The 19,414-nt window shown below is 35.4% G+C and overlaps 1 protein-coding gene across 3 annotated transcripts; it reads left to right on the top strand.

Annotated features, from left to right (window-relative positions):
- The first annotated feature begins 721 nt into the window (after window positions 1-721).
- Window positions 722-19,005, top strand: LOC105674873 (glucose dehydrogenase [FAD, quinone]-like). Of its 3 annotated transcripts, none has more exons than XM_012371500.2 (2): window positions 722-839; window positions 15,244-19,005. In XM_012371500.2, exon 2 carries the CDS (start codon window positions 15,273-15,275, stop codon window positions 17,148-17,150), a length of 1,878 nt encoding a protein of 625 aa, XP_012226923.2. In that variant the 5' UTR covers window positions 722-839; window positions 15,244-15,272; the 3' UTR covers window positions 17,151-19,005. The 3 variants fall into 3 exon arrangements, with proteins under 3 accessions (XP_012226923.2, XP_012226925.2, XP_012226924.2); XM_012371502.2 differs by having other exon boundaries at window positions 745-830; XM_012371501.2 differs by lacking the exon at window positions 722-839 and adding an exon at window positions 12,018-12,114.
- The last annotated feature ends 409 nt before the right edge of the window (window positions 19,006-19,414 follow it).

The raw sequence follows: 19,414 nt of genomic DNA on the forward strand, positions 1-19,414 counted from the left end.
AGCGTAATTAATAAATATACAGGGTGTTTCATAATGTCCGTGCCAGCGCTCGTGTGCGGGTAGAATGCGGTAAAAAATAACAACATGTATTACTCTTGCTCTTGCCATGCGTTGTTATTTTTCGTTGCTGTGCGATCCTCGTTGCTGTCACGCCTAAAGTGTACAGCCCATAATCTAGCCACGTGCAACGCGCAATTATTCGTCAATCCTTTTTAATTAATATCTCAATTATTATTGCAAAAATTGCAAAACAATAAAGGACTTTTCTATTCAGTTTACCGCACTCTACCCGCACACGAGTGTTGGCACGGACATTATAAAACACCCTGTATAGTATCATTTCATAGATTTTTTTACAAGAAATATTTCGTCGCCATTATGTTATAAAATGTCGCATTGAATCAGCGCTCAAATCATGTATCTAATGCGATTTCTTATCGCATATAACTATTTGGTCAAGATGTAACATGGTAGAACATTTTAGAAATGGCTTTCAAAAATTATGAAAGAACCGTTGCAATATCGATAAACTTTGATACATCAAAAAATAAAAATGTGAAACTTCAAACGTGATTTCTATATCGTTATTCTATATTGACATGTTAAAATAACAACATTAGCTCGTGATAACGTCAATCACGACGAGACGCGTGATCCTATCTCAGCCAATCATAGTTCATGTTGTGTCAAGCAAAATAAACATTTATTTTCGTACACATATATTTAAGAACTCTCTGCTACCACAGTGTAGTACAGTGTATTTCAACGACTCACTGACTGATCGTCTACGCGCTTCAACACAAGAGTATTCATCGTGCGACATGTTCACTGTAATTGTCGTAAGTCGTTACAAGCTTTTTATAAAATTTTATCGGCCCCTCGCTGGCCCTACTTTTCTCGTTGCTACTCTTCTCCATTCAACAGACACAATTTACTACGCGAATTCTACGTTTTTATATAATAAATATATTACAAAATTGATCATATTGCAAATACAGCTTTTTTCGTACGTGCAATAAACAATTACTGATATCAAACGAAAGTGTGTGCTGTAATCTGTGTAAAATGTTGTAGTGACTGTTTCTTAATGTATTTCGCTCGCGCATCACCTATTTGTGAGTAAAATTTGTACGCTAAAAGTAGAAAAATCGTACTGATTCACGTACAAAGCCTCATTAACAAGTTTCAATTTGTCTGCCTGTCTTATCATTGACGCAAAGCAGAGCCGTTATCGTGCTTCAAATCACCGTCATTCAGAAGTATACGGCCGGTCGACAGCGGGGGGAAGAGTTTCACGGTTCGCTGGTTTAAAGTGCTCTCACAAAAAGACCATTATAAATTCCATTAATACTTGCCGGGCATTCGGGCCAAGCCGGGAGTTTAATTATCCCGTGGGCAGGCTCCTCCGTCCGCACCGCTAAGTAACGGGAGGAGGTACACTGAATTAACTAAGACTCGACAGAACAATCTTCAAGAATTAACAGGTCAGCTCGCGATGGAAGCTATTCTTCAATTTACAACATATATATTATTGTTTACGAGTGACAAGTCGGGCATGATTTTCCACCAATTTCGCAATAGTACACTCAAACAAATATTTCGCTGATGTAGTTAGATTTCTAGATATCGCAACAAAAATGTATCGCTATTTTTCGTATCTGTGAAAACATTGTTTGTCACATACAGAATTTATAGCAGTAATGTTCTAGCAATAGCTTCTGAAAAATTTAGGTACCATTGCTAAATGTTATTCATTGCATGATCTAACACGTAATTGATCTTATATAGATAGCCGCTTTAGAGAAACTTTCTTTTTAAAGTTCACAAACAATACAGATATATATTCTGTTTCTGTCATCTAAACTGATTAAGTAATTATATATGCAATATCACAACAGTTGCTAATCATTTATCTGTTTTAGTTAATTTTTTACACCTAGAAAATTTTAGCTATTATTGCAAGATTATTTTTTTAAGTGTAAAGTTAATATTTAATGCTACATAACGTAATCTGCAGCATTTATTATGTAAAATTTATTCGCGTAATTTCGGTTGTACGCTTATCGAGTGTGTTACGAAAAATTCTTTATGTTTCTCTGCTCAGATTTTGTAATAATTTAATGATGCAGCAAATTGGAAATTAATAATTATTATTATTAATAAACAAATGTGTACATGTAATAAATATATTTATGTGATTTGTGCAAACTTTATGTAATTAACTTTCAATCATATTTTGATTTAAATTTGTTTCAATTTTTCTTCTTTATGTTCTGCAAATTTCATATTTATCTTTTCACATTGTTAATATTCGATATAATAAATTTTCGATATTACGTTGCGTAATATAATCACTCGCAGGCAGATCGTGATATTTAATAAGCAAGTTTGAAACAGTTGGAATAACAAATACAAATCACACAAGCTAACAATGTCAAACGCGCTAGTAACATGCTTGTAGCAAATGACAGCATAGAAACACGTTACAAGTAAAGAAAGGCTTCGAGTTTCGTCGTGTCGGAAGTTCGTGAGAGCCGCGTATTTCCTATTCGCTAATCCAAGGAGTTTGCTCTACGGACGGTACGCCGAAGCCGAAGCGAACGCGCTGTGCAAATATGTTTATAGAGTAAAAAGTCTTTTTACTTTACGACGGCGCGCTGGCAAGGTAACGATTTTCTTCGGGCCGTGGATACACTTTGTTTTCTTAGGATGCAGCCTGATCAGAACAAAAGTTCCGAACTACATACTTCATTGTAAAGTTTCCGGTTGGTATAACGATCGGTTAGCAAGGCCAGAACTCTCTTTTATTACAGGATTTGTGTAACGAAAAGTAGGGTGTTGTGTCAGCGAAAACTCGCAGCCGCAAAGAGTTTCCCTGTACATATATTTTCTGTCAAATCATATTTCGCGCAATCGCATTTCAATGCAATCCTATTCTAATGGATAAGATTGATATTTTTCGATAGATCCTGGATATAAATCTAGACTCACTAGATGAAACCATACATTTAATTATTTAATTAAAAATTCAAGCGCAAAAATTTTGAAACACAGGAAATGTATGATTTATATTTCGCTGAAATTGAAAAACTTTTCATTAATTAAGCTAAAAACTGAACTAAATACATATATAAAAATATCTTTTCTCATTTAATATAAAATGAGAATTTTTTAAAAGGATTTGTTGTGTAAAGATATATACGGTTGGTCAGACAGTTTGTATAAAATTGAATAAGAAAGAGCGTAACAAACAATAGCGCATTCGATTTCGTTGAAGAAAAAACGAATGCGAATACAACGCAATCAAGCAATTTATATACAAAAAAGGATGCAGTGAACTCTATGTGTATAGAAACACTTAGTCTTTCACGTTTGTTCTGAACAAGTGAACAAAGTTCTCTCGAAAGAGCGTTTTATGAGACTAGTCCTTTGAGAGGCTCGATCGCAATGGCGTACCATTATCGACATGCTTCAAAGGCCAATCGAGACTTTGGCTTATCGCCTATTACCAGCCTAACTCGTTTCCATTTAACTTCCGCAACACGGTTGCCTCCTCTTTCGGTGATTTTGACGATTCACAAACTCTAGTCGCATTATAAATGTATTCGGAAAGAAATTCAAGAAAATTTTATTTAATTAATACGTTTTGTTATTGTCTCTTTGAAAAACGTAAAAATTTTTATACAAACATAATTATTCGAGTTTTATAATTATCAAAATTCAATTATTAATTTCTATATGCGAGTAACCGAATATATATCAAATGCAGCCACCAAATATAATTATTTTTATTAAATTAACCATCAGATAAAAAAATTGAATGTATTGTCACGTACACAAAGTAGCAATGAGATACTTTTTAGATAAAAATGTTATTAAAAAATTTTTATTAAAAAATTTAATTTCAAGAAAAAAAAAAATATCAAAAGCATGCAATGAAACTATAATGTTTATCAAAAAAGTCGATGTAGCTCGAAGCAACCATTTTCACCAACTAAAACTTTACATATGCTATGTAGATGAGAAGATAAAGAAATGATATTAATATCACAATGTGAAAATCATTCAAGGAAATCTAAAATTTAACAAACTAGTATTTCGTAAAATAAAATGTTACGAACTTAAAATTATTTTATCGGGATGTGTCAATTTTTTTGTTAAACAATGTACGAAGTAGAAAGCTAAATAACAAAGTTCACAGACTGCTTGTTACCAGTAAAGGATTAATTTTCCCACTCTATTTCCGGCTCGAAGAAAGTATACGAATGCCGGAATGTAGATTGTGTATTCTTTTAAATCCAATCGAAGATTCTGTTTATGCTGTGATTACATTCTCGCGTGCGTACCCCGTCGCTCTTTCATCCAACCGAAACGACTCCCGGTATCGAATGACGTTTCAATTACCGCATTCGCGTACCCGGCGGCGTCAAGAGAACAAAAAGCAGAATCGCTAGAGTACGGGCGGGGCTTCATAAATCCCACAGCGCCGTCTCATTGCAGAGCTCGCTCGCGAGTAACAGCGTACATTTCCGCTCGCAACTCCCAACGCGAAAAGAACGGATTAAATCCGGTCGGATGTTTGGCAGCGCAACCCGTCGCGAGCGTACGTCGCCCCCGCGCTCTCATCCTCATAAAACACTTTTATCCAATATGTATCCAAGATTTCCATAAATTCGCGCATAGTTCTCCGGCGCGTAAAGCATCGTACTCGGAGAGCGGCGGAAATGCGCCATGGAAATATCCCGAAGTAACCATTCCGGAGGGGGGGAATTCGACATCGCGCATGGCCGACAACGCGGAGTTCTGATGAATTTGTTTTTGCGACTCCCTTCTTTCGTGCGACAAAGAACCTGCTTCCTTCTCCACGACGCGACCATGGTTCGTTTATCCGGAAACGGTGGATCGCTCAGGGGCCGACGTTACTTATGAACCCTTTTCTCTCCGACCGAAGAGAAGAATGGCCGATCCTCTCGACGACGCGTGCGGTCGGCCGTGGTGAAACTTTCGGAGATTCGAAATAAAAGAGCCAGCGGAGTGATGGACAAAGGACCGCGGACGGATTATTGCGGAAATGTTAAGAAAAACAACCGTGCCTTTGAACAAAAGTGATATTTGTTTCTAGCGCAAATACAAAGCAACGTCGCGTTTGACGAGCTCCCCGCCGCCCATAATGATTCATTTTTATCTCGTGAAGAACTTATTTATGCCTGCAATATCGTTAAATAAGTAATATAATAACGCACAGGTGGTTTTTAATCGTGAAAAACTCACATGCCTTTCGCTTTAACCTTTTTATACTAGAGATGCTTTTGTTTTTATCCTTAAAAGCCTTGTGAAAAAGACTCATCATGCCTTGCTTTCTCATTATTTAGCGTCTTGATACATCGTGTTATTAAAAGTGAAATTTATCAAGATTAAGAATAATTAAAGATTAAAATGCTTACGGCACTATAGTTTTTCTCGGCGGCGTTTAGTGTGCGGCTTGCGTACGCGATTACGCGTTCGCCCTCGGCGAAGTTTTGTGTCAAAACGGCGCCGAGGCCGTAGTTGCTTGCGTCGGTTTGTAAGCTAAACGGTAACCGGAAGTCGGGACAGGCGAGTACGGGCGCTGTTATTAGTGCCCTCTTGAGGGCGTTGAAGGCGTTTTCCTCCTCCGACCCCCATTGCCAGCGCGCGTTTTTACGGGTTAGCCGCGTGAGCGGCGCGGAGAGGGTGGAAAAGTTTTCCACAAAACGGCGGTACCATGACGCCATGCCGAGAAATTGGCGGACCTTCCGGATGGTAGTAGGAGCGGGCCATTGAGCGACCGCGCTTATTTTAGCGGGGTCGGTGTGGATGCCGTCCCGTGTTATTATATGGCCGAGGTAGGCTAGCTCGCTTCCCGGGGTTTGACGCGCTCTGGCGCGAGGGTGAGTACGGCGGTCGAGAATTTCGCGAAATCTTCGTCGGGTAGCTGGCGGCGGTTCGTGGCTTCCTTACGAAGGCGGGCCTGGTAAATTGGAACGCGGTAGTAGTATATCAAAGGCATTGTGTTGCTTTTCGTAGTTGACGTGAATCGGTTGTGCTGACTTGGGCAAGACTGACTTTTTCGTTCCGTTACAAATGACTCTTTGACTTAACAGGCTACCGACATCGCTGGAACGAAGAAGCAAATCTTAGCTATGAGATGCATTGAAAACCCGACTCTGTTAGATATATTTGCGGAAGCCAGTCAGTGAAAGAAGCGTTCGCCAGTCGCGAATAAAGGCAAGATGGAGTGCACAATGATGTTGGAGAACGGGCTGCTGTAGAAAAGGCGGACAACGGTAAAGAAATGCGAACAGAGATGCAAGGAAGATCTTCTTTTTCGCGTGACATCGCCGAAGTGTTTGGCGTCTTCGTAAAGCAATGACTAAATTTCTGAACTAAATTTCTAACGATAATTTTCGCGATGCTTTGCCACCCCTGCGTCCACGATCGGTTCTCTTTGTTGCCGGATAACATTAGAGTCTTGGTTTTCTGCCAAGCGCGCATACATCTACCAGCGCGCGTGTAGGAGCGCTGAGAAAATGTGAGAGTACGTAATCCATAATAAGCCTCAATTGATGTTTTTCCGCGTTTAATCAACGATGTAAACAAATCGTATAGCTATTCAATATTTAAACTAGAAACTTTGATAAATTATTCTTGAAGAATATGGATGAATTTATCTTTCCCAAGAGACATATATTTATGATTTAACATTAAGATAACAATGAATAATTTATAAGATAATTAATTTTTAATAATTAATAACTGAAACAACAATTGCCAAAAATCTAATAATTTTTAGCTTAAATATCACGAAAAGTTTTTATAAGACGACAAGTTTCAAGGCGATACAAATTTATTGAAAAAAAAAGAAAAGAGTTGCTTACAAATTGCATGAGGATCAATTTCCTGCTGTCTCTTACATTTATTCAAGGACACGTCGTATACATATCTGCGAATCACATCTGCGATTTCTTCACCGTCCTCCTACTTTTGCCTCGCCTCGGCCAAACTCGCTCACGGAAGACGCTCTTCTCTTTCGCAATCCGTTTCTCCTCGTCTTCTTTGTATGCTACGCGCGGCTTTGCACGGTAGGGAATCGATTGTCAGTCTATTCGGGCTCCGTTTTCGAGCGCGCGCGCGCGCCCGCCAACCCTTTACGACCACGTAGTATCGTGAAAGACGACGCGTTATTCACGGGGACTACCGTCGCGCTCATTCCGCAGCACACATCGTCGAAATTAAATTCTCCGTGCTGGCGCCCTGTGGCCCTCCCCAACCCCCCGTTGCCGGTCTCCTCGGACTCTTCAAAGGACGGCTTATCTAGCGTCGCTCCTTGACCGCGGTGTGGAGAACAAGCATAAATACTTGCACCAAGTCTTAGTCATCCGTTTAATTTCCGTCCACTTTTCCTCTGTCTTTGTCTCCCTCTTTGTCTCCCTCCCTCTCTCTCTCTCTCTCATACCTCCATTCCTTCATTCAACACAAGAGGCAATTACGCGATGAGATCACAATACGCGGTTTATAGTGTGCTTCCTCCACTGCGCGTAATATTTGCGAATAAAGTTTAGATTTTCATAATAAGCCTCTTATTGCAATTATTACTGCAATAAAATATGTGAGTTTATTTAAAATTCAGGAAAAAAAGACTTTTCAGTTTTCTAGATTTTTGCAAAAATATCGTATCAAATTTTGGTAAGGATTTTAGCTTTTTGTGGAGCGAGCAATTTATAAAATATGTTTCTGGAATTTGTTTGAGAAATATTGATTCAATTATCAAGATTTTATTTACGATGAGAGTTTTATCTTCGGAATTCAATTTTACGTCGGCAAACATGTCACGCGTCGCTTGCGTTGTGTTGTACACCTGCTGCACTTGTATTTCTGAAACATTGAATCTACGCGCAGAAAAAAAATGTCTTGCACCGTATTGAGTGCATTTGGAAATTATTTAAGAACGATTCATTCAATTCCGATATGGTCGGTGCAGTCGATACTGAAACCCGTATATCAGGCGGATTTTCTTGTACCGAAGGCGAGGGCACGTGGATTTATAGTACGTTTTTATCGTATTTCAACTTAACTGCTCCACATATGTTTCGACGTCAACGCAAGTACGTTAAAGTCACGAACACGAGATTCTTCTTACCACCATTTTGCCTCCGGCAGCTATTCCGCAGTTTCCCGTTATTGCGCGCACTCGCTTATTTCCGCGAACGCGAAGGAACGGCCATTGGGCAACTCGTGATTTCGCGGATCCACATTTGTCACGAGTCTCACGATGGTAAATCTACATCTTGCGAAATTGTTTCCCGATATTACCGTTCAATTGTTTCCGAAGCTAGAACATCACCAGCTGCTAGTCGTGAAAAGACTGCAAAATGTATAAACAAGTTCTGTTTTTAGGGGAGGAAGAAAGTTATCGCGCGCGCGCGCGCGCGCGCTTGCTCGTCGTATCGTTCAACTGACCGTTGACAATAGCAGTGTTTAGAGTCAGAATCCAGCGGTTTTAATAAAAAGTTTATTTATCGGTATTTGGATCGAAAACGTCGTGACGTTGCAATCAAAACGCGCCGCAAGGCATTTTTATTTCGATTCGGAGGAAAAGGTACAGGATCAGAATGCCAAGCAGCCGCCGTTTGCGGCATAGGAAAGAGAAAGCGGAGAGAAAAATGGAATTTCGTTATTGTATAAAGGTGGGCAAAGTCGTGCTTCTATAAAATTTCATCTCTGTTTATGCCGGCGCACGCCGCTTCTATTAAATTGAAACCGTCATTCACGCTACAAGGATACATAATACACTTACATATGTAAATGCAGATTTCATCCGCCTTTAAATTTATCCCTCTTTTGCATGTAAGAAACTTGTATGTATCAGCCCTCACTTACGATCCATTTCTTGCGGTGACATTTTTTCTCAATATTCATCGATCAATTAATTATAATCAATTCCAATTTATTTCTTAACCATTCTTTATTCATATTTAATAATTCTAATATATTTGCAGGAATGTTATAGTAACAATAATTTTTCGGACAAAAGTTTTTTTAAACTGCTCAAATATTTTTTGACTCCCTATTTTGAATAAATCGTCGTTACAAAATATTTTTACAAAAAGAATTAATAAATTTACCTTGAGTTAAATATTATTGTAACCGATGCACCAATAATTTATAACAGCTATAAATTGCTAAATGTTCATTAACATCAATATGCAGATTTATTTTTTGTTTGTTCTTACTACTTTAAGGCTATATGAAAGAACTTGAACTTCATTTTTTTTACTTCAAATTAATGGTCAGTAAACTTAGCATTTGTATAGAATTTAAAATTATTTTCAGCTATGAGTAAGACGCTTTTTTGTGCATTTTAATTAATAACATAATTAACCTAAATAATTAATAAACATAATTAATCCAAATAAACCTAATTAACAAACCCAAGAAATATTTGAAACAAACATAAAGCAGAAACGCGGACTCTATTCAATAGATTCTATTATAGATTCTATTAAACAAGTCGTGCGCATTTTGAACACCAGTGATAAATTAATCAGAGATAAAAATGCTAATTAGAATATGTAAAAAAAGAATCTAGTATACAATATTTAATATTTATTTAATATGTCTAAAAAAAGTATATTTTTTTACGATTTCACGATTCTCTATATACATATATACGATTCTCTATATATATATATACAGGGTGAGGCAAAAGTATGGAAACCCCCGAATAAGTTTTGAGGAAGGCATTTTACGAAAAAATGTTAAATACAAAAGTTTTAGGAAATTTTTCTGGCTTTTCAATGGTGACCTTGGATTTGACCTTGACCGTGACCTTGAAGGTCAGAGTAATTTTTTAAAATAGAAACCCCTATTTTTTATTCCAAAATCTAATAGCTGGTGTCAAGAGCTTTTCAAAACACTATAATGAAGTTATTTTTCATTAAGTACTTTTCGAGTTATGAGGCTTGTAAATTACAGTATTTTGACATAAAATACAAAATATCTTGTAAAACATTCAATTTTTGGGAATCTTACCTTAATACTTTTATGCATAAAATAATGAGACGAATCAATTGGTATAAAGAAAACACATAGTTGCTTTCAAGAAAAAATATGTAGTTTGCAACATGCACACAACTGCATACTTTTTTTTAAAACCAATGTGTTTTCTTTATACCAATTGATTCGTCTCATTATTTTATGCATAAAAGTATTAAGGTAAGATTCCCAAAAATTGAATGTTTTACAAGATATTTTGTATTTTATGTCAAAATACTGTAATTTACAAGCCTCATAACTCGAAAAGTACTTAATGAAAAATAACTTCATTATAGTGTTTTGAAAAGCTCTTGACACCAGCTATTAGATTTTGGAATAAAAAATAGGGGTTTCCATTTTAAAAAAATTACTCTGACCTTCAAATGACCTTCAAGGTCACGGTCAAGGTCAAATCCAAGATCACCATTAAAAAGCCAGAGAAATTTCCTAAAACTTTTGTATTTAACATTTTTTCGTAAAATGCCTTCCTCAAAACTTATTCGGGGGTTTCCATACTTTTGCCTCACCCTGTATATATATATATATATATCTATATATGTAGAGTCGATCTTTATATATATAATAAATCCCTATATATATAATAAATCGAACTTTGTTACTCACTATATTTAGCGGTAACACTGGATTTGATTATCAAATCTGGATGTGTGTATTGTTTATTATCATTTGAAAACACACACATAAATTGCAAAATGGTGTAAATTTGAATTAGGTATTTACATATTTCGCTAACGTTATCGTAGATTTAATCGTAGTTTAACATTTTTGCATCACTTTTTTATCACAGCATTAAAAAACATAGAATAAGTGACATAGCACAAATATATTCCGTCCTTCAGCACTAACGTGAAACATTATTGTTCCGCATAACATAAAATTTTCATAAAATTTAAATAATTTAATAAAAAAAAAATTTAGAAAAATATCAAATATTAATATAATAATTTTAAGGAAAACAAATAAGATGCACTTGTATATATTGTAATCTTTAAATAAATTTTAATAATCTTTTTTTATATTAATCAATTAATGTTAATATTGTTGGATATAAGTGAAAGTACTAATTTTTAATAAAAATATACATCAAGAACTTGATAAAAAAGTTCTCACAAACGAATTAAAAGAAAGATTCTTTTTAGAAGATATTGGACGATAGATTATACACTGTGAAATAAATATTAATTTTTCAAAAAATTATAAATTATAAATATAAAATATGAATTATGAATCATGATTATCAGTCATTCTTTATATCAATGCTACCCAATCTTTTGTATATGCAAGCTACTTTTTTTTAATAGAACGACTTCGCGATCCACTCATATACGGAAAAGAAAAATAATATTAAATATATAATTAAAATATAATTTCAACATTTATTAAACACATCAATAGAGACAAACTAGGTATCAAAATATAAAGAAATTAATAGAAACAAAATAAATATTAAAATTAGAAACCTAAATTTTATAATAAAATTAAACAAAGTCATTTTATAAAACATTTTATAAAAATCAAAATGTGAAGAAGATCTATCAAAAAGCACTTTGCGATTGACTGGTTGGGCATCCCTGCTTTATACTATTATCTAATATAGAATATTATACTATTACATATATCGGTCGACGTATTTTTTGATAGATTTTTTTTCATATTTTTATTTTTACTTAGTTTATTTTGTCTCTATTGATATGTTTAATATCATGTTTAACATCACAAAAATTGGGCATTACTGGTACAGAGTGATAAATAATAAATGTATAAAAATATAGAAAAATAAAATACATACCATTACCAAAACAAATTATGAAATCACTAATATAATCTTTTTATGTCAATAAGTTAAATAAAAAAAAAGAAAACTAATACTAAAATAAAGTACAATGAATAAGAATGATTCTCTATTCCCTCCCACATTTCGTCTTCTGGTAGAAGAGGGAGAGATATATTAAAACTCAGACTTCGAAATATGACACTGCAGTCTGAATCAAGCTGTTGTAGGAAATTATTATGTTTTAGTTAGTAACTTAAACTTCATCGGTAAGTTTTTTATTTAAAATATTGAATTAGATTATAAATATAATTATTTCAATTAGCTTCTAATAAAATGCAACATTGATAAATGTTTTTATTTATTAAAATTTGCTCAATAATTGTAAAATTTAACGATAATGACAAAAGGACTTTTTCTACTTATTTCCATAAAATTATATAAATTCCATTATAAAATCAGTGCTCAAACTAAAAAAAAACGCAGTAAATTGTTTAAATATTTTACTTTGATGTATTCTTGTCATAAAAGTATTTTCCTTGAAGAGGTAATATTTCTTTAAAGATAATATTTCTCTCTTCCGCGATTATGATAATCAGAAATTTTTTACAACCAAAAAGAAATCTCAATAGCAATATGCATCCATTTATACAACAACAAATCGGATAAATAAATAAAACAAGAAACCAATAAGTAGTCAATCAAATGGCATCTCAGTGGAAGATTGCTCGAATTTAATCATTTGTGCATCTCTGTAATAAAATATATCGAATGCGTACCGGAATGGCGTTTTTCAGTGGTACGTTTTTTGTACTAAAAATCTAGTGGTGGTACGTCATTTTTTAGTGGTGGTATGCTTTTTGATCGAAAAATCCAGTGATGGTGTACCATATTGTCGCGCATGACATCACTTCGAACACTGATAAAAATATTATAGCATTTTGTGAAATAAACTGCCGACTATATCCTACGTTTTACAAAAATAAAAAATACAAAAGCCGAGAATATTGGCTAACAATGATGGTCTACATCGTGATCTACATCATAGAAGATGCACATTACGTAAGTGTCACATCGGCATAATGTTCTTATCTGAATTCTTCAAAAATTCTTATCTGAATTTCAAATAAGGCAATACACATTGTTTAGACACAATGCTTACTGATACAGAAGTGAAACACCATTCAACTCAACGTCGAATGTTTTCAAAAAAAATATTTTACGTGTTATTTCATGTAGATAGTGCGTGCATATCGCTATTGTGTTGTTAATCATGCATTCAAAATTATTTCAACACTACACAATTGTAAAAGTATTTAATAATAATAACGACCGTCAAAAATATGTTTTCAAGTAAGTTCGTATGTAATATATCTAAAATTCTTCATTAAATTTGCTAAAATGTGAAAATGATTAACAAATCATTTATTATTTCATCTCGTGTGCAATTTTAAAATATGAAATATATATATAGAAGATATAATCATTGTTTAATATGTTAACATATATTAATAATGCACTATTATACATAAAAACATACAATACAAACATATATATACATTTAAATATATACAAGTACATTTAAAATTTTAATGATTAATAATATACTTCAAGGAAAAAAACTGAAACTTGCATAGTATTGTTTACAATCTATACAAAACAGAAAGCGTTTAAAGATATAAATAAAAATGTAAAACGTAGGCATATAGTACGATTAACATATGATATAAAGCAGAGGTACTCAACCAGTTGATCGCAACGTGTTTTTTGATAGATTTTCTTCATATTTTTATTTTTACTTAGTTTGTCTCTATTGATATGTTTAATATCATGTACAAGAAGATTGGGCACCACTGATATAAAGTAATAAATAATAAATACATAAAAATATGGAAAAATAAAATATCCATCCACGGACAAAAAAACATAAGAAAGAAAAAAGATAAATTTTTTATAAATTTATAATTTAAATTAGAAATGATGAAGTAGAAATGGAAAAAGTAATAAAATTTCTATCTTACATAAGACTTAGAAGTATATTCTTAAAAGAAGACTTGTGTTTTAATTGTTATAAATTATTAAAATAAACAGCAATGCCTATTGCTAGAAGTTACGTAAATACAAAATGTTATAGATAGTAATAATCAGGCTTGCAAAAATACACAAATCAAGTTCAAACTTTACATTACAAATATCAGATGAACTGTGGGAATTAGTAATGAGTTAATGCATAATGGATAATATTCATACAGAAAACGTTTAAAAGCAATAAATCAAGACGAAACAGATTAATAAAATGCATGCGTAAACACTGTGCGGTAATTTATGCTGATTGTAACCCTGCCAGACGAAAAAAAGTATAATACAAAAATTGAGCTTAAACATTTTTGTATTATTATTCTGTATTGTAAAAATATAAATTTTTTTTACGCTCCGACATTCATGCGTTGGGCCTTGTTGACCTTTTTCCGTTACTAAAAAAGGTAAGAAATATTAAACGGCCTGAATAAAAGCATGGATCATCAATAATTCATACGTCACAGATATATATTGAGACATAAATATATAATTATTATATCTCAATATGAAATTTAAAGTAATTAAAAAGTTTCTGCACTAACAATGAGTAACATAAACTCGACGAGAGAGAGAGAGAGAGAGAGAGAGAGAGAGAGAGAGAGAGAGAAAGAGATTTTGAGGGGGAAAAGATGACGGTAATACATTATCTGATACGCTATTTTGAACAATGATGATGCGGTATTATGTAAAAAGATCCGAAGTCAAACTGGGTTCATGTCACAAATATTTATGAATGATGACTGATAATCAATGCTGGACATATATTAAAGATATTAATAATAATAAATAAAAACAAAAGATAAAAATAGAAAAATGTATTCAACGTTTACTTATATATTTACTTCTTTTCGCAAAAAAATATTTCTTCCCGTCAATTATACCGAAATTTATTTTTATATAGGTATTTCAGAATAAAATATTTGGCAGAAAATTAATAATTATTTTGTTCTCAAAAATAAACAATCGGAGAAACTTTTAGTTTCCATTAGAGAGTTTGATGAAAGAAACACGAATTGATATTATCGAAAAATGGATTAGAATGCAATTTAAAATATTTTATTTTAATCAGAGATCTTGAACTTTATTTGTTTAAAAAAAAAATTTCTTTTTTGTCGCAATCTCGATATCTGACACTATAAACATATTACGTTCGCCGCATTCTCAGAAATTATTATTCGAAATTTATGTTAAGTCGCGAATCTTACATTGTATCTCAAAATACATCTGTTTACGTATCTTTAATTTATTTCTATTTGATTGAATTGACCTTTGATGTAGTATTCAGCTGTACACGTGAAAAAAAAAATTTTTTTTTACAGAATTAAGTCATCGCGTGTGCAATTGAGTCATGGAGGCATGTTTGGCTGCGAGTTGTGCGACTGCAACAACCGCTACTCCTGCGAACTTATTCCCATATCTAGTGCAGACGCTTCTAGCAGCGCAATGCAGCTTGGGCAACGGCGATATTTATCCACCTGATCGTTCAGAAGAGATTGCGAATTCTGACAGAGAGTTCGACTTTATAATTGTGGGCAGCGGAACCGCCGGTTCCGTGCTGGCCAATCGTTTGACCGAAGTAGAAGACTGGAAAGTACTGTTAATCGAAGCTGGCGAGAATCCTTCGTACTTAAGCGAGATTCCCGCAGTATTTCTAGCGCAACTAAAAACGCCGCAAGATTATTCTTACGATATTGAGTGTGAAAAATTCGCTTGCCTCGGTTCGAACAATCGGAGGTGCAAATGGCCACGAGGCAAGGCACTTGGCGGCAGCTCCATACTAAATGCCATGCTTCACATTTTCGGCAACGAAAGAGATTACAACACGTGGTCCGAAAATGGTAACAAGGGTTGGAGCTACGACGAAGTCCTGCCGTACTTCAGGAAATCCATCACCTGCGGTCACAGCGAGAATAACGAGTGGAGAAGCAAATACTGCGGTCGCGGACCGATGAACATTAGGTACTTCAACGTTTCCTACTCCGATTTGAATCAACTGTTCTTAGACGCTGCACGTGAACTGAACGTGCCTGTTCTGGACGCCGTCAACGGCGACCGATACGTCGGATACGGCGTAGCTCAGGTAACCGCGGAAAAAGGTCGCAGGAACAACGCCGCGAAAGCTTTCCTGTCGCCGATCAGGGACAGGAGCAATCTCTACGTGATGAAGTCCACCCGAGCCGACACCGTTATCCTGGAGGACGGTCGGGCGGTCGGAGTGCGCGTGGCCCTGAAAAACGGCAAGTCGATCGACGTGAAGGCCTCGAAGGAAGTAATCGCGTCGGCCGGCAGCATCAACACTCCGCAACTCCTCATGTTGTCCGGCATCGGGCCCGAGCAGCATTTACGCGAAATGGGGATACCCAGCGTCGTTGATTTGCCCGTTGGCAACAATCTGCAAGATCACGTCTTTTGGGCCGGGCTGCTGTTGGGTTTCAAGAATAAAAGCGCGACACCGCCGCCGCTCACGCGCGCTCTCGACGACGCTTACGAGTACTTAATGTACAATCAGGGCTCCTTCGCGAGTGCCTCGGGCCACGATTTTCAAGGCTTCGTCAACGTTAACGACCCGACCGCCAAGTATCCCGATATTCAGTTCCTTCATCTTTATCTGTCGCAATGGCGCACAGATATAACACACGGCTTTCTGTCGGGTATAAACTTCGACAAAGAAATAATACAGAAGGTCTCGACACTCGTGATGCAAATGAATATAATTCATATTATGTCGGTTCTGCTAAATCCGAAGAGCCGGGGCGAGGTACGACTGCGTAGCAAGGATCCAACGGAACCCGTTAGGATCCGCGCGAATTACTTCACCGAGCAGGAGGATCGAGAAACAATGCTGAAGTCCGTGGACTTCGTGAAGAAGCTGGTGAATACTGAGATATTTAAGCGAGAAGGATTCTCGCTGCAACTTCTCGACATTGAACATTGTCGCGATATCGAACTTGACTCCAAGGAATATTGGGAGTGTAACCTGCGACATATGTCGACTACGCTTTTCCATCCCGTTGGAACGGCCAAAATGGGTCCTCGAAGCGATCCTACGACCGTCGTGGATTCTCGATTGAAGGTTCACGGAATACAAGGATTGAGAGTTATTGATGGATCCATCATGCCAACGATCACTAGCGCAAACACAAACGCACCCATAATGATGATAGCCGAAAAGGGAGCAGATTTAATTAAAGAAGACTGGAAGACGATTACGAAGAATGAATTATAGAAGAAAAACAAATTTTAGAGCCTGCCATATTTAATAATATCAAACTCTTTTCTTTCTTCTTTCATGCGTGTTATAAAGAATTAAGTATTTCAAAATGTTAAAAAGCAATTATCTTATTAATTTAGAATTAATAAAGAGTCGTCACTGTATATACAAAAAAAACACGCTTCTACATAAAAATAAATTCAGTAATATAATTTAATTTATAAATAAAAATTTAGTGATATAATACACTGTTTTTTGTTAGTGATTTCTGGTACTAATTTTTCTTAAAAAAATTTCAATTTTTAAGTTGCCAGATAGACAAGCTGCCAAATAGACAAAAGTAATTATTTAATATAGAAAATAATATTATAATGTATAAAGCTTATATAAGACTGTAAATGATAATAATTTAAATTAATTTTTCGTTACATATTTGTATCATTAGATAATTGTATATTTTGGTGTGCCTTTTAAACTATATCACTTCAATGTCAGAATTAATCAATGTCAGAAAACAAATATAACAATTATTTTGCATTCTTTACTTTAATTTCGAACATCAGTTTTCAAAAATTCTTTCTCCTGATAATATCAAAATTATCATGAAAATACTAATATCAACGATTTAAAATAATTAAACAAGATATTTAATAAATATCTTATTTGCTATATACAAATAAACAGTTGGCTATTTAGTTAATAATTTACTGAAAAAATTTAAAGTATAAAGTTACTGAGATAAAATTTCGACAATTCGAAAGAATTCGACGTAACATAAAAAATTTAATTTTATGTAAAATTCCTGTTGCGTTATTTATTTGAATGCACGATGCATCATACGTATAAAAATTAATAATTCTTTTGACGGTTGAATGCAATATTTTTAGTTCACAATTAACGCATCGTCAAACCGATCACGCGCAGCAGGGAGCTCATCCGTGCGGATGCTGCGCCGGATTTCGCTCTTCCCTATCTACCGCGCCCCTGTCATCGCCTCAACCACTCGCCGCAGAAGGAAAAAGTCGTACGGAAAAGCGAAAAGTGAATATCGGGATATGTGATTCGATGAAGCCGGAGCGTGGCGGCGGCAACGGCGGCTGCTGACGGCGGGGTTGCATTACCATTTTGGCCGTTGGCCAATCCTAGTCTCCGAACTCCGGGAATCTCCGATAAAAGATAAGCCCTCACCTCCCGCTCTCGCGGTTAGATTCAGACGGCACACCCGGTAGATAAACATACCCGGGGGAAGCCGATCTACCACCTCCCCCCCCCCTCCTCCCCGCCATACCATTCCACCAGCCACCCGCCGACTTCTCCCAAGCTGCTGGAGGTCGCATCGGGGATTTCCGTAGATTTACAAGCCGAAATTTCCTTATCGCAATCAACCGGCTATATGTTTCTTCTGGCGGTCCTAAGAAATCGAAAGGAAGGGAGGATTATTAATCTTGCCGTAATATCGTCCGTTGAACTTCGCCGAGCGTATTTTCTCTCTCGCCCGGAACCGTACACCAGCGTAATTCGTGCGCACCGAAAGCGCCGTTCGGCGAAATCGGAATCCCATGAAGAAAACTTAAATTGAAACTTCGTCAAATAATGTATTAAGATACTCTTGAGACATATTAAACTTCATCCATCAAAATTGTTTATTTGGAAGCGAATCCAGAATCACCGTTAAGTCTACGTGCTATGAATTTCGGGTTTCAAATGTCAACTGGAATGTTAAAAAATTATTTTCCTAGTGTAATTACTTATTATTGTCTTCATAACAAAATTGATCGGAATATTTTATTTCTGCGCATCGTTTATTATACATTATCTACAATCTCTATTATCTGTAATGGTGACTAAAACAAATATATTGTTATTTCGATTTCGCGGAATTAATTTCACTGAGTGCGATTAATCATGAATACTTCTCTGACACCTTTTTTCCTCTTAAGAACTCAAGTTACAAACATTTTGTCCGTATACTATGATGATGTATGTATAGTGGATTATGTCCAGCATTTATTATCTCGCGATAAAATCCTATCGAAGTTTCTCATCGGGTTCCTATATCAGAAGCTAAAACGAGCGCTCACGTTATCACATTGGTGTATTCCTTTTTGCACGAACGAAACTTTGCATCGCTTTTTTTTGCAACGAGATGATGACGCAGGCAAAGTTTTTCGTACATACAATCGATGGCTGTCGGTTTATATCCTGTATATATCGTATATATCGTACATATGACAATCCATAAGACTATGATTAACGATAATGACGAAGCAGCGTAAACA

Source organism: Linepithema humile, chromosome 2 (assembly GCF_040581485.1).
Source record: "Linepithema humile isolate Giens D197 chromosome 2, Lhum_UNIL_v1.0, whole genome shotgun sequence".
Classification (NCBI taxonomy): Eukaryota; Metazoa; Arthropoda; class Insecta; order Hymenoptera; family Formicidae; genus Linepithema; species Linepithema humile.